Here is a 16564-nt window from a genome sequence, read left to right as displayed (position 1 = left end):
ATTACAACCCAAGAGCATTTCTATTGGCTTACATTAATATTAGACATAAAACCACCTTTAAGGTCTTCACATTATTAGCCATAATTTTCAGTATTTTTGTCATTAGCCAATATAGACATTAAAAACACACCCTTTACCTCAAACACAAGTATCATTTCTAATAAAAGTGACTTCCACACTGACGCTTATACTACCACAGTTCATAAGAAGACCAGCAGCTGTGCCCCTTCTGCAAGTTTTATTTCTCGCTCCCGTCCTGTGAGGACACTTTGAGAGCGCAGATGTCGTGTCTGTCTCTTTAAAACACAGACTCCTGGAGGTTGGCGAGGATTGTTGCGGATCTGGGAGTGCGCAGCTCGGCTCGGCATGATCAGCGCTTCATATTCGCTCAAACTGACGCTGCAACCCGCAAGTGCCCGACTCAGAGCAGAGGAAGAGGAGAGGAATTGTTTTATTTATGACCGGGCTAAATATAGTTAACCCCCCCACCCCCTCTTTTTTATTTTATTTTATTTTTTTTTATTTTTTTGTTTTGTTTTCGGCAGCAGCAGAGGGGGCATCTTAGGAAGAAGTCGCTGTGCGTGTGAGCGACCATGCGGACACTAAGAAGTGATGCTGCTGAGTTTTGTTATTAGGTTCCTCCTGCCGGGCGGTGCTGATGCTGATGCTGATCCTGCTGCTGTCATGGGTTTCTGGGAGTGACATCAAAGTTTTTTTCGGGCTGATCTCAAACGTTTGAATATTCCAGCTGAGACTTCGTTTTCAAATCCATCAGCTCGGCTAGTTTTCTTTAGTAAAATCCGTTTTTTTTTCTTTTCTTTTCTTTTTCCCCCTTTTTTCCCATGACTGGAGTTTTGGTTTAACTGATCATTTTGACGCTGAGCGGTCCGTCAAGAGAGCTGCAGACTCCGGCGGATTTGGCACCGGGAGAGGGAGGAGATGAACGTTGCCAATTTACTACTTGTGACTGTCTCCTTCGTCAGCGTTTCTTCAGGTAAAACGATTTCAATTCTACAAAAGTCTCGTATAACTGGCTCTTTCTCTCTCACACACGTGCACGCGCACTAACAGCCCATATGGCGTGACTGCCTCCTAGTTGTGCTTGGCTTGTCTTATCGTGTTTTCTGTCCCTCCAGATGGATGTAGATGTTGTGTTTAGCTTCATTTCAAACACCCCTACAGCTGTGGGAACTGAACACGTCCTCCCCAACAACAGATGGATTTTAAACTGGAAATGTCACATGTGCATTCATTTTTATTTATTTATTTTAATACCACCGATGAATGCCAGCAAGACTCATGTTCTCAGTGTCCCCTTGGTCCCTGAAGTGGCCACACAGCGAAACCATTAGACCACAGCAGAGGTCAAAAGAAGCTCCACTCAGGCAAAAGCGAAACCATTAAACTCTCACTTTTAATCCAGCTGTGAGCGCAGAAATGGTGAGGGGTAGTGCAATAGCCTGACAAGCCACCACCCTCCAGGCGTGCTTATAGAGGCGCACACATATTACCAAAGATGCTTTTAAAAGATCATTTTTGATTACCTTTGACAAAAGGATTATATTTTAACCGTTGCTCTAGTAACAGCTTAAATTTCCAAGCCTTAATCCAAAGCATAAATAAAAGCAGGGCTCAGAAAAAAAAACAATTCATGAGAGTGCAGATGTTTTGTTTTGTTTTTTTCATTCTCAATGGGGCTCAATTTTTTAAATGTTAAGGAAAATAAATTTTGACTCAGACATGAAAGGAAATAAATCTCTCATGATTAAATGATGTATTTACATTTTAGACCAAAGCCTCATTAATACTGGATTTGCACAGCCAGTGGAAACACTGATATTTTAGAGTTTTTAAAAGATTAAAAAAAATTACACAGACAGTTCTGGAATTATTTAAACTGTACCTCCAAAAGGATCTATTGGTACTGCTGTAGAACTTTTTGTCGCATAGTTTACTTGATGGCTTGAGTGACAGCTTGTGACACAGATGTTATTCAGGATTATATTAGATTTAATAACTGGACTCAAAGACGGTTAATCCTGAAAACAGTCCTCAGAAAACTTTTAGAGTTAATGATGGAAACATTTAAAACCCTTGTTTAAAGCTGCAACAATGTCCACACATATCCCCAAAATTAGGTGCAGAGAAAATGCTTCACAGGAAGCTTTTTGTTGCTTTTTTGACAAAAATGATTATTAAGCCTTTAAAGTAACACATTCAATTTGGTTTGCAACATCTATTTGAATCATTATGACATCACAGGCCTAGAGACTGGTTGGCAACCAGTTACAAAAAAAAGAAGAAGAAAAATACGTATTCCCTTACTGGTTGGTGATTGGTTGCTGAAGGTTAAGCAATTGCTTTGGTCACTAGCAAACAGCCGCATTCATTAGTTAGCATGGAAGAAGCCAACTTATTTGCAAAGACTGTCTTTGAAGGCAAATGTTTTCCGTTTCTTGGTTGGTGACTGTTTGCAAACAAGTTGTCACCTTCCATGCAAGCACTAGATTCCTCTTTGCAACCAATTTCACCTCGCCACTTATGGCAACCACTCACCTGTCTACACATTTTTAACTAATCACCTGTTGTTTTGTTTAGTTCTGACCAACTCTGGGGCTAAAAGATTTGTCTTCTGCTGAACTGTGCTTGCACGCTTGTTTTTGCTGGCAAGTTATAGCACCCGGGGGTTTTACTCGCATTGCTGGTAAATGTTAAAGTTTTGGGCCATAAAACCAAGTGCAGCTCTATTTTACAATGTCTTCAGTCATAAACTAAAAATTTTGCTTCAAACCCTGAGCTCTTTGACCCCAGTAACTTTGCTTGCAACCCACATTGCTTCATTATTATAAACTGGAACCACCTCTGAACATTAAAGGTACTTCTCAACACCCACACCATCTGCCCACATCTATTGATCTGGAGTGGGTATTTCCTCTTGTCCCGCCTCTACGATACAGCGTGTTCCCATATGTATTTTCATAAAAGCACTCGTGAAGAGGATCCGAACAGGCTTCATGACTCCTGCTTGAACCGCGCTGAGACAAAAACACCACCGGTACACACAGCCTAGCAGTTTTTCACAAAGCCTCCGTGTGATTGCGAACAACAATGGCCTGCCTCACAATGTGCATGTAATTCAGCCCAGCAGCTCGCCTCTTGCGCAGACATGCAAACCGAACCTCAATTAATAGACTTCAATAAGTCTCATTGAAATTTCTGTTATCTTGAGCTGTATTCAGACTCAGCTGTTGTGGTGCTTGCTGCAGAACTAATCGATGCTAAACAATCCTTAGCTGGTGATTTGTGTCCGCTCCGATCCCTGCGGTCATTACTTAGCGACAAATATGGCTCAGGGCTGACTAAAGCTTCCTACAGTACTTCTTGATAAAAGGAACACAGATGATGAAACCGGTGCAGAGGGGAGGTAGTCGTCTAATGTGCCACAGCCTCGAGTCATGTTGCCGGATGCTGATGATGTCCCACTTCTGGTACAGTGGCTGATGACATCATTTAGAGTTTAGATGATGGAAGAGGAGGACGGTTGCTAAACAAAGGCTTCAGTTCTCAGTCTGATGCCAGAAGAAAATCAAACCCGACTCCTCGGCTTTGAAATGTAGTCTGCTGTGACATGTTATCACCCTCCCGCAGAGATTACTTGGCAATGTCACAAGAACTCCTTGAATGTTTTTGGGCCTTTTAAGTATGTAAATGAATTGAAATGAAAAAAAAAGAAAAGAAAAAGACATGAGTGAATTTCAGCAGACAGCCACGAGCCCCAACAACAAGCTGCCAGCCTTCTGCTGCTGTCTCACTTTAACTTACGTGTAAAGTTCGCCTCTGAGCTTTCTGCAGCTTGTTGTTGGTTGTGTTTCTGTTTTTGTTTTTTCCGCCAGATATGAAGCTGTGAGCTGAGACAGGTCCAGGTGTTTTCGTGTGTGTGTGTGTGTGTGTGTGTGTTTAACTCCGAGCCTGGGTGTTGATAAAAGGCTCTGAGATATGAAGCAAAACAGGACGTCCCCTCGGTGTCTCTGTTGTTTTCACACATTAGCATGACTGCAGTACACTTCTGCCGCTGGGGAGGATGCGGGGTTAATATTTGTAAATACTAATTAATGAAAGCAGCCTCCAGCCTAATGAAACACCACAGCTAAGAGCCAAGAAACGCCAGATATAGCCCGAATAACCAGCTTGTAAAATGCAATCTTGATCTCCCTCTCAGCTCCTACCCGGCTTACTTTGCGTGTTAGATGAGGCAGAGATGTAGGAGACGCCATGAGCAAACATGTGGGCGTGTGTCAGAGAGAGAGAATTAGGACCAATGCAATAACTTGTCTATCAGATCTGCCTGTGGCATTAATGAGCTTTCATTAAACTGTGGTTGCACGCTTTCTCTGGATTTCTTTCTCGGTTTTTTGTTTTTTCTTTTTCTTTGTGTATAAAAGGGAAAATTCCCACACATCAGTTGCAGTTACTACAATTATTCCATCCAATCATCGTGGATGATTCATCACGGATCATCAGTTCATAACGAGTTAAATCTGTATCAGCTCTAAATCTGCTTAGATTTTTTTAACACCACTGAAAAGAAAACAAAAAAATCCTGCATGAATTTATGTTGTGTGTTGCAGATACCATCACGGACATGATAACACTCACAAACCACTCTTTTAGGTACATCTGTTTAACTGCTCAGTAGTATAAATATCCAATCAGTCAGTCACATGGTAGAAACTGTGCATTGAGGCACAGCTTAAGATGTCCTGCAGTATAGTTCGACAACAGTCACCTCAAGGCACTTTATATTGTAAGGTAAAGAGAAAATCCCAACTATCAAACGATCAGAATGGGGAAGAAATGTGATTTAAGTGACTTTGAAGGTGGCATGTTTCTTGGTGCCAGACATGCTGGTCTGAGTATTTCAGAAGCAACCGTCTCGAGGGTTTACAGAGAATGGTCAGAAAAAGAGAAAATATCCAGCGAGCGGCACTTCTCTGGGTGAAAATGCCTTATTGATGTTAGAGGTCAGAAGAGAATGGCCAGACTGCTTTGAGCTGCTGGGAAGACAACAGTAAGTCAAATAACCACTCGTTACAACCAAGGCAGACGAGGAGCGTCTCCGAACGCACGACATAACGCTTGAAGCATGTGGGCTATACTGCTAACACCAAGAATTTCCCGCTGCTCAAGTAAAACCAGGTTACTTGAATGTATGGTGCTATTGTGCTTATTGCTAAAATTAGCCTGTTTTATCATATTTACTTAAGGTAGAAATGAGATTAACAGTGACAAACTGAAGGGTTCAGGTTTCAGGTCAGTGCATACATGTCTCGTAAATGTTTTGCAGCTGCACCGGGCTGACTTTTTCAGGAAAACAAAGCTTTAAGATCCACTCTCAGCAGTGTTACTTTGTAATACGTCAGTAATGGCATTACATTTCTGTTTAATGCACTAATGTCAGGCAACACTGCTCCTAAATTAAGTAATCACATTACATTTACTCCATCCATTTTCTGCCTGGTTACTAGGGAAGCAGTTTTAGCAGAGATGCTCAGACCTCTCCAGCATGATAAAAACCTAATGTGCCTTTATGTGTACACACACATGCACGTAGCCTTTAATTTTCTGTGCAAAGGTACAAACATTACAGACTGTACTCGGACTTTTTCCACATATACAGGTTGTTTTTATAGGCCAGAAGCCTGGGGTGGGGGAAGTAATAAGGTGAACAAAAATGGTGCATAGATTCCAAAGCGAGTCTTACATTTGGATCAACGGGAGGGTGAATGTGCCTCAGTGCTACACTAGATAAATTAAAATTCTAAAACACAAGAAAACATGGACTCAGAGACTTATCAGCGGAAACACACTGACATCCACGCTCTCTTCCTAGAGCAACACCAGTCTGCAGTGTCTCAAGATTTTCTCCATCACTAAAGAAAATCTTCTCATCCAAGCAATAACATGACGCACAGTGAGATAAATGTGCGCACCTCTGACATTGCGAGACAAAATCTTTGTTGCCGTCATCCACATGCAAACACAGAAATCTTCATTTTACGGAGCTTTTTCAAAAGCTGTTCATGTGTGGACGAAAAAGCCAGGCTGTAATCCACCATCCACTTCTGCAAAAACAGCATCAAAGCTTCCCAAACACCGAGCTACTGACAGAAAACCCCCGATGCAAAGTGATGCTCCACATTTGAGTGTGCCAGTGCCATCACCCGAAGCTTGGTTTTTGAAAGGGTAACAAAAGCTACGATGAACCGGCTTACGGCACCACACCTGGTTTAACATGAGTGGTGGTAGGTTTGTGGGCTTGTTTTTGCTGACTTTGCTGTTGGTTTGTGGTGTTTTTAAAGAAGGATCAATTTTGAATGGATTCGTGCTGATCCGTGGGCATATATAACATCAAAGTGTCTGAGACTTCCATGGCACTGCATTCATAATGCCAAGATAATGTCACGAGTAGTGAAACAAATTACTTTCTACAGGCAGTAAATAAGTGCAATCAACTTTTATGCAAAAACAAAATCTTTTTTTTTAAATAACAAAACTAAGACTGAATATTGAACCCTAAGTGTAAATAGGCAGCCTTTTCAATAGTTTTAAGAGCTGATTATAAATAAATTACCATAAGGATATTGATACAGCCAATATTTATTGAAGTGTTTCATTTAAGAGAGAAAATATCTCTTTTCATGTTGAAGTGTAAACATGTATCAGATGGAATTGACTGCATTTCTCTCTGTAAATCACCTCTTGCTCTGATACATTCGTGTGTTTACCGCTTAGCCTTGAGAGTGTTCCAGAGTGTGATAACCTTGCAGGGGGGCGGCACACTCTCGCTTAAATAAAGCTCCCTTCATATTGGACGTCAGCTCAAGGTTGACTGCCATTCACTCTTATGGCTCAACTTGCCTCTGCATTGCCCCTCACGCTTGCAGAAGTTAACATGTTTAAAAGCTTCTCATTGATTCGTCCGCTCTGACGCCGCAGCACAGCGATGAAACATGTTTAGTCGCTACAGGGGGCCGAACAAGGTTTTGTTTTCTGCTTTAACTTACAATTGAGGGTTGCTGGATCAACACGCACGTTAAATTGGATATTTCACCAGTGTGGTGCTCATATCTGCCGATGTCCTGTTGATTTTAGCTGTACTTTCTGCTGAGAGCTTTAACCCTCGGTTTTTTAAAATAGCTGCTCTCATAAATGTGAGTCTGTGCACTAAATGCTGCAACAGACTCAAGTCAAAGCTTTGCATTTTCTGGGCTTATTTTGAAACTCTGCCGTACAGCTTGCTTAGCCAGTGCACTTCCTAACTTGTTCATCTCTTTTAAATTAAGTCATTTCACACCAGGATGCGCCAAATTAAAATTTTTCACACAAATCAAGTCACACTCTAAATTCCCCTATGCACTCAGAGATCTCCGAGGACCCGCGGGCTCTAATGGGCCGTGTTTATGATCCGACTAAAAACATACTTTCTCTGAGGTCCCCATTATCAGCGGTGACATTTATTTTTCCACGACACAAACAGGTTGACAGAGTTTCTTTTTTGCCGAAAGGTGCTTTCAACCACCGCACCGCAATCTTCTTGTCACGAGGCAAGCATTGCTGTGAAAATATTCTTTCTCACAAAGAAAATGTGCTGCTGTCATGCTCATAGCGGCGTAGGCTTTTCACTGATTGCACACTTGTCGCAGGAGCAGGTTGCTGCTTGTCACTTTGGTCACCTGAAGCTGTTTTGCTGTTATTTTTCTGCTTTGACAAGACTATTTTGTCTGTAACACATCAGCATGGTGCCACGCTGATTCTGTTAGCTGTAGTAAGTGCCCGTTGACTCTTATTAATAATACCAAAGCTGGCTATTTGGTTGGAAAACGTTGCCTCTAATGCACTTTAAGACACAGCTGGGCTGAGTCTCCCAAAATGTAAGCACTGAATTTGCTTTCAGGATTTGGAAAAGTATCCAATTCAAATATGAGAAAACGAAGACACAAAGATTTGTCACAGTGACATTTGTGCTATTCAAATCAAGTGAATGGGACGAGGGCACAGTGAGTACAAGGACAGCTCAACATTGCAGAACAGAGAGCTTTAACTACGGTATTATACACTCACAATAAAGGGATTAAAATGACCCCTTGTTAACAGTTGATAGCATTATTAATGGCAGACAGATGGCTTTATGCAGTAGGCGAAATGATGAGGTAATCGCTGAGATTAGCTGGTATTACTGTAAGTATACATAATGTCATTTGTCTGTATTAATCTGACTTTTTATCTATTCTTCTTGGAGAAATAATTGTAGATATTCATAGAAATAAACGGCTTCAAGAGTTTGTTTTTATTAGCAAAGCTTTATTTAGTTAAGATAATATTAGATGAGACTTCATCGCCCTGAAGGAACTTTGTCTTGAACACAAAATTAGAAATACATAGGGCATCCATTCAACATCAAAATGTCCTCTGCAAGAGAGGTCCCATGTGCATCTGTTCCCATGCCACGATCCCTCAAAATGACAAATATAATACACATAAGCGTGTCCCACGGAGGAAAAAATGTGTTCCACTCAAATTGCATTAAAGAAAGCATTAAAGCTGCACCGATATATTATTGATGTGAAGAGTGGATGTGTAAAAGGGTCACTCTTAGTGAGAAACCCACTGAGAATCACCAGCCAACAGCACACTTCCTCTCTACATTTTCAGCTCATTGTTTAGCTCTCCAGTCCACAGTGTCGTACGGTTCATATCAGCCAACAGTTTTTACCAAAAACGCTCTTTTTCATAAACCTGCCAAGTGCTGTACTGAAGATTGATGCTGCTAGCAACTAGCTGCAGAACAAAATGGGGCATCTTGTAGCTAACGAGCCAGAGCACGATTTCACTCCTGAGGTGGTGAACAAAAACGGAGCATAAAGGATGTTTTGACTTGTGTTCATCAAGTGAATTTTGTTTGTTTGTTATTAAGAGTTACTCGTCGTAACTATAAAGTAATAACATGTTAAGGTTGTATATACCAACATCAGATGTCATTTTCTTTGCTCTCTCTAATACAGTTTGAGTTTGCTTTGAAAGTGCACAGAGTTCATTCGTCCACGTTTCATCAGTGATTTAAATTGAAGGTCTGTCTTTTATTAAAGATTTGCCTTCAACAATAATTGAACAGTAAATAGTAGAATTTAATAGTTCATTTCACTAAATTTATGGATGATGAGCTTGATGACTCACTTGCAGCATATATGAGGTTGTCAAGTCTTAAAAAAAATCATGCTGATGTCCTAATGATGTCATGGTGAAGTCATGGAGATACTGAATATGAAACCAGGCTTCCAGGAAACACAAACAAGAGGCTATGCTATGCTTTGTGGCCAGTGGACACATCAATAAATCAATGTGATGATCCCATTAAAGTTTTTTTTATGCCGTTCTTTTTTCTTTATATGTATGTGGCTCAAATCCTTTGAAATGGCTCTAATCTGATCAGAATGTGATCCATTGTTTCCATAATGCTGGAAATCTGGCCTGTCGTTTCAGTCGTACGTACGCTCTACCAGCTTGAGTCGGAGAGATGCTGTGCTCTATGGGCCCAAAATTACGGAAGCGTGAGGAACACGGAGGAAGCTTGGCATTTATTTTTTGATATATGCACTACTGAGCAACTCGTGTTCAAATAACTGAGGCACCATCTTGTCATCAATGCAACATGCACCTGAACCCGTGGATGTGGATTTGAAAAGGTGGAAGGAATCTATTCAAATACGCTTGCACTACGCGGTGCCAGTTTAAGTGTTTTGTTTTGCTTTTTTTTTAAAACAAGAGTTACTCATTAAAAGTGCCTCAGCAGTAGAGCTTGGCCTTTTACTGCTTTGACCTTTATTTTATGATTTATATTTCCACCTCAGTTGAAATGCAGCACTGAGCTCCTGGGACCTCTTTTAAGAAGTCTGGTCTCTCTCAAGTACATGTATATATAGTGCTTTTTTAAAAAAAAAATAAAATCCAGTTATCACTCAAGAGGAAGTGAGCACAGAGTGATGTAACTGTATTACATGATCTGGGATTAGAAATCCTTTATGTGCTTACAAACAAGGTTCAACACCAGGACATCGCTGGGCTGCAGATCCTCCCTTTATCAAATGTTGTTCCAATGTCTCAGTTTCAATATAATATATATTATCCTGTGTATAATATAACAATATAATATATGTAAACAAAGTGTGTTTTCGCATCAGTAAAGGTGCCATATCTTATTTTAATGGCTCTGCTAGCATTCATCCACAAGCCTGCATTAGTGTTGTGAGCTGTCCTGGTTTGTGACCCTGGTGCTGTGAGTGCTCAGATCGCGCTTTAGATGTTTACTTCAGGTTTGTGCCATAACAGCGACTTCTGCCTATGAAAAAACATAACCATAAATCTGCTTATAGCTAAAAAGTGAGGATTTATCCTGAAGCCTCCTGATTTAAGTGTAATGTAGCAGCAGCATGTGTGTCATTAGGTTACTCCTGTCTGTTCCTCTCCAATGATAATGGAGGATTTCCATGCAGTGTAGATTATGTGCTAAGAATAAGTCCTCAGAAAGAGCAGCACAATAATCAGTGGCACAGTGACCATTTCATTTTCTCTCTTTCTTTCTGTCTTTTTTTTTTGGTTGGGGGAACTTGAGCGGCAGACCATCTGCTCCTCAGAACCAAACTAAAAGCGGCAGTCTTTTGAATTATTCATTTTTTAAAACGAAGCACATTGTTAGAGACATTTGGTCGTGGTCTAAAAGCTTACCTTGGGTCCTGAAGAAGTGGGACTTTCTCTCACAACCGAGCGAAGATAGTAATGGATCCCCCAGAGAGACGGGGATATGGGAGTTATCTACGTATGTCACTCTGCGTAGCTTCTTCCTTCAACTTTTTTTTTTCCTTCAAATGCAAAGACCTTGTCTTATACTCAGCGTTCAGCCAGCTATCATCTCTACAACTATCCTGCCTGACACAGAGATTGGCTATTACCATATCATATGGCTGATTGAATCCTCTGTGCTGCCGGTGGCTTTGCCGGTGGCTTTCTCTGCAGCGTATGTACACTGCGTCCTGCTGTTTAGAGAATATAGAAAGAGCAAATAGATGTCAAATTGATTTATTTATCTAAAAGGCACAGGTTGTTGTTGTTGTGGGAAAATGTAGCATCTTACTTTGAACTTCAAACAGAGATTACTGATGATTTTCCCCTTCACCACACAAATTTATCCAGCATCTCCGAAAGAAGATTTTTCTCTCCTTTCAAAAAGGTTTCGCTTTTGTCTGTCCCCTCACAAAGAAACTGTTTTCATGAATGACAGCAGGTCATCCCGATAGATAACATCTCACCTTCATCTCGGCTTCACAGGGTCTCGGCCGCGTTTTGAAGACAGCCCGCCGCGGATTGCGGAGGACCCCTCGGATTTGATTGTCTCCAAGGGGGAGCCTGCCACCCTCAACTGCAAGGCAGAGGGCCGCCCCATCCCCAGCATAGAGTGGTATAAAGATGGTGAACGTGTGGAGACAGACAAGGATGACCCGCGTTCTCACCGCATGCTCCTGCCCAGCGGCTCCCTTTTCTTCTTGCGCATCGTGCACGGCCGACGGAGCAAACCAGACGAGGGCGTTTACACCTGTGTGGCCCGCAACTACCTGGGAGAGGCCATTAGTCGCAACGCTTCACTGGAAGTTGCCGGTAAGGCCCTGTGTTATTGATCATCGTGCTAACAGTCTTTGTTTTTCCTTTTGCACTATATCTTGATGTGTATGTTATGTGTACACAGATGCCTCACAGTTGTGTCCCAGATCTTTTTGCAGCTGCCTGCCAGCTTTATGGAGGTTCACTGGAGAAGTGGCCGTGCTTAAAAATAATGACATGAAACACACAGATAGTAGGAAGGAACTTCTAAAAATATTGAGGTGTAGGTAAAATCAGTGATAAGTAATGGCCTGTGGATTCGTCCTTATTTTTTGGCTACTTTGGCAACAGTGATGCAATTTGTCTTCAAGTCTGTGTGTGTTAGTTGTTTAATTGCATGTTTAGAAGAGGCAGTCATGCAATCATTTTGTGCCACATTAAGCAGCTTAGCTACTAAACATAAATATTAAGATATAACAATACACAACACATGAAAATGATTTCGGTTTTTTGAAGTGAAACTGTGGTATATAATGTAATGGGTGCGGATGCTGACCATAGTTAGTGGAGTTTGTGACACTACCTGATTTCACAAGAAACTTGACCCTTATAACTTATAATGTTGGACTTATTTCAGCTTTAATCAAACATCTGTGGCTCCATTCTGCACTATTGTGTCGACCATAATCTCCACAGATGGAAAACTGTTTATTACACATTTGCTAAAAAGAGGGCAATCTCAGTCACCCACTGCAGCTGATGAAGATTATTTGTTTATAAGCTTCAGTTCCCTTACTCCGTACTCATCTGCAGAACAACACCCATCTTTGACTGATTGTTGTAGCTGCAGCTTGCACAGTTTCTGCATAACTGCATAAAATTTGTTTTTATCAGTGCAGTTATCGGTGAAAAATGTGCCTTCAAAAAATATTAGCAAATGTTTTATTTGATAGTAGCAACATGTTTCATCAAAGCTGAATATCTATGAACTGAAAAGACCGTTTGGGAGAGGAATGTTGCCTGGTTCTTGTCTCATACAGGATTCTAGCTGCTCAGCAGTTATGGTTTTTCTTTATTGTATTTTTCATTTCATGATGTGTAAAATGTTTTCCGCCTGGACTGCAGGCAGGTAAGTTCATCTTTACGAAGCCACGCTGTTGTGATCTGCATTTCAGCATTGTCCTGAAGAAATATGTTGTTCTAAAAGCTGTATCATTCCATCGCAAATCGGCGAATTTTTAGAATTTTTCCTGTTTGATCTCCAAGTTGAGCAAAAAATTCTGTGCTCCAAAGATTGAACATTTATAATGAGCACTGTGAATTTCCAGCTCCACACGTCAAGCACTCTTTAAGACATATTCTTTTGAAAAATGCTCAGTTGACCCACACCAGAAGGCAAACATCTAAACATTTAAAAGAGCCTGCACATTTCTGCAACAAATCTTTGGACACCTGAAGCCAAGATAAACTTGTACCTGAATGATGGGAAGAGAAAAGCATGAAGGAGGCAAACGGCTCATTATGCGAAGCATACCGCATCATCTGTCAAACATGGTGGGGGAGACGTGACTGCACGGGCATGTATGGCTCCCAGTGGACCCGAGTCACTGGTGTTTATGGATGTTGTGACTGCTGATAGAAGCAGCAGGATGAATTCTGTAGTGTACAGGGATATACTCTCTACTCAGATTCAGCCAAATGCTGCAAAAGTGATTGGAGAGTTTTTCACAGTGCAAATGGATAATAACCAAAAAAATACTGCAGGAGTAACCCGTGAATGTCTCAGGGCGAAGAAAGTGGGTATTTTTCAAGCGAGTCACCTGATCTTTAATCATCAGTATTCTTTTCAGTTACTGAAGATAAAACTGAAGGCCGATGGCAACAACTGAAGGCAGCTGCAGAAAAAGCATTTCCTCCAACTCAATGGAGGAAACACAGGATTTGGTGATGGCCATGGGTTCATAATTTCAGGCAGTCAATGACTGCAAATGACCTTCATCCGAGATTAAGAACAACCATTATATTTTACATTTTTTTTAGTTTGTGCAGTTACTTTTGAGTCTCTGAAAAGCAAAAGATTTTTTTTTAAATCACTTGAATCAAAGTTGAAAGTTTGCGCTTCAATCAGATCTTGATTGTTTAGTTTAGAACAGTGTAGTTGTTGTCGGAGGCCAAAATTACAAAAAAGTGCAATTATCCGCTCACTTGTGGAGATGAATGTAACTGTTCAGGAGATGCATGGTTGTATGTTTGCCATGTTTCTTATACGCTGACACTATTGTGTCTACAGATTACTGTGAATGAGACTTTTGTTGGAGAGCCGAAGCACCCAGAACCATCAAGGAGGTCATCACTTTTCTCTTTTTTAGTGAGACCTCACCATATAGAGGAATTAATCCAAAAAATACATTACAATACGTATGATTATGTGTAAAAAACATTATAATTGTATGTGATAGAATTAGAGAAATTGGTACGTCCTAAAGTTAGTCTCTTAATGAAGCATTTCTAGGTTGATAAACACTGTTATAAAGGCTGTTTGTAGCTGATTTCAGCCTGGCATGGTTCCTGTAACGTGGCTTTGTATTGTGCTTCTGTTGGTCTTCAAAGTGCAAGGTCCCCGCAGCTTCTCAAACAATTGTGACTGAAAGTAACACTGAAATTAGCAGCGCTGATTAGCCATTTTGCTAATTGCAAGCAAGCACACACCCAGCATGACCCATGGAGCCAAATTTTAGGAAATAATGCCAGGCTGACATAAATTATGCTTTGATAAAATGAGATCATTATGTTGCTATAGTTCAAGTCTACAAACTACTTAAGGAAAACCTGAGCCAAAAAAATAAAAAATGCAGATAGTCATTATTTGCTAATTACTTTCTCTGTGATTTTCTGTCTTAATGGATTTAACATTTAGTAAAGGAAATGCCAGAAAATTCCCCATTATAATTTCCTAAATCTAAGTTCACGTCTTCAAATGTCATTTCGTCAAACTCCTCATATTTGAGCAATCAGAAGTAGTGAAATATGAGGATTTTTACAGCCGACACTGAAGATAAGGCATTACTCATCTTTTCTGTTGGGGCTGCACTGATGAATGTTTATGTCGGCTGTACTGGACTTCTCTGTGGCAGTTAGATTACCATCTCCTCACCTCAGAGTCACCTCTCAGTGTGTACAAACAAGATCAGGAGAGCATGCCTTTAAAGCTTTGTTATTTGTTTGCTTGCTGCTGAGCAGTACAGAGTGTGAGCTTCCTCATCTGTTGGTGGAAGTGCACTGAAGTAGAAAAAAAGACTCCCTCATGGAGCCGTGTCTGTTATTTTTTCTCCCCCGTCCAGGACACGTGCCATTGTCTTCCCCTCTCCTCGTCGCGCCGGCGTGACTCGGCCCTGGGCTGAACTGCAGCTCTCTTTGGCACGAGGAAATGGATTAGTCAGTGGGTTGATTAGGGGAAGGAGCCTAACAGATTAGCAAGGTCGAATTGTCCTCGTTAAAAAACACAAAACAGCAATTTGAGCAAGGCCTTATCTGCCACCATACTGAGGCTTCTTTTCTGGCAGTGTGTGTGTGAGCGCTCACGGCTGGCTGACCTCATCTGTGGCTTGGGTCCAAAAATAGGGACAGCCTCCTCAGATATCCTGCATATTGACAACCATAAGTGTCTGAAGTAATGCAGATATCCAAGCTGGGAGGAGATATAAGGCTGTCATATTGCCTCTTTTGAGTTGTTGATAATAAATGTAGCTTTGTGTGCTGCTGATTACAGTGCAGTCATACTGGTGAAGGGATGATTCACCTGCAGGCACCGAGTGACTAACAGTATTAATAAGTGCCTGTTTTGCTCTAATCTCAGTGCCTGCAGCCTACCAGGGCATATGCTAGGACAGCATGATGGTGGTCTTGGATTCCCCCTCCCCTCTGTGTGAGGTTGTGCTGACTGTGGGGTAAATAGTGACCCAATTAGCACTGGCATCGGGGGCGGGGGGAGTCTGCAGTGTTAATGAGAGGCTAGTTTTAAGCTGGTGGCCTTGCAGAAATGTGTGTCGGTTGTGGCTCGGTGGCAGGAGTCTGAGAGACAACAGGTGGGAGGAGGAAGAGCTTAAACCTCCCACTGAGCAGAAATGAATACTGATGCATCTGTGTGAATGCTGCAGCTCAGAACAGGGAGCAGGAGTGCTGACACTAACCTGGTTTTCACCACATTAATTACTCATTTATTGCCGGTGAATGATGCATAATGCATTTGGCTGCATGACTAAGACTTTTATCTGCAGTGCACTAGCCACATGCCATACTTTTGTTTGAACTACTTGGGCAAATTGTTCTTATTCCTCTGAACTGCAGGGTGTCATGGATAACTGTAGGGCCCGGAGACTTGTAGAAGCCCACGTGAATCATATTTGGAAACATTTTTGGAACGTAAGCCACATTTTTTCAGAGCACCACTGCTACAAATTAAATTCTAGCTGATCACAGAAAACTAAATTAGAGATGCTTAACATTTTGCCCATTGTTTCATCTTTCTGTTCATTCACACTGATACATTTAAATTCTTTCACAGAAGTATTTGTTTGCTGACACTGGGGTGAAGCACATTTCCATTTTATTATTTTTCCACATTTTTTCCACTGTGGTTGGTTTTATTCATGCAATGCTTCTTCTCAGGGGACACCATGGATGTGTTAAGAGAGCTGACTATGGGCGCGACTCAGTGGCAGAGTACATATCACATGGGCTAAAAAGCCCTTAGGAACAGAATTGCTGGTTCAGGGCCTAGCGGCTTCTAACTGCATGTCATTTCCCTGCTCTCTTGTCTGTCAGTCTCTGCTGTGCACGGTCAAATAAAGACTAAAGGCTGCCAAAAACATGTAAAATAATAGAAAAGACAGCTAATAATTTGCTGTCACTC

At 41.3% G+C, this 16564-nt stretch overlaps 1 protein-coding gene across 1 annotated transcript in view; it reads left to right on the top strand.

Moving 5' to 3' along the window:
* Nucleotides 1-318: 318 nt before the first annotated feature.
* Nucleotides 319-16564, top strand: part of zgc:77784 (roundabout homolog 2) — a 63692-nt gene continuing 47446 nt past the window's right edge. The window contains exons 1-2 of the mRNA XM_005459589.4: nucleotides 319-994; nucleotides 11383-11709. Coding sequence (XP_005459646.1) covers nucleotides 940-994; nucleotides 11383-11709 — 382 coding nt within the window. The 5' untranslated portion in view covers nucleotides 319-939. The remainder of the gene's footprint in view (nucleotides 995-11382; nucleotides 11710-16564) is intronic.

This window comes from Oreochromis niloticus, linkage group LG14 (genome assembly GCF_001858045.2).
Source record: "Oreochromis niloticus isolate F11D_XX linkage group LG14, O_niloticus_UMD_NMBU, whole genome shotgun sequence".
Lineage (NCBI taxonomy): Eukaryota > Metazoa > Chordata > Actinopteri > Cichliformes > Cichlidae > Oreochromis > Oreochromis niloticus.
This window is presented reverse-complemented; position numbering and strand designations above follow the sequence as displayed.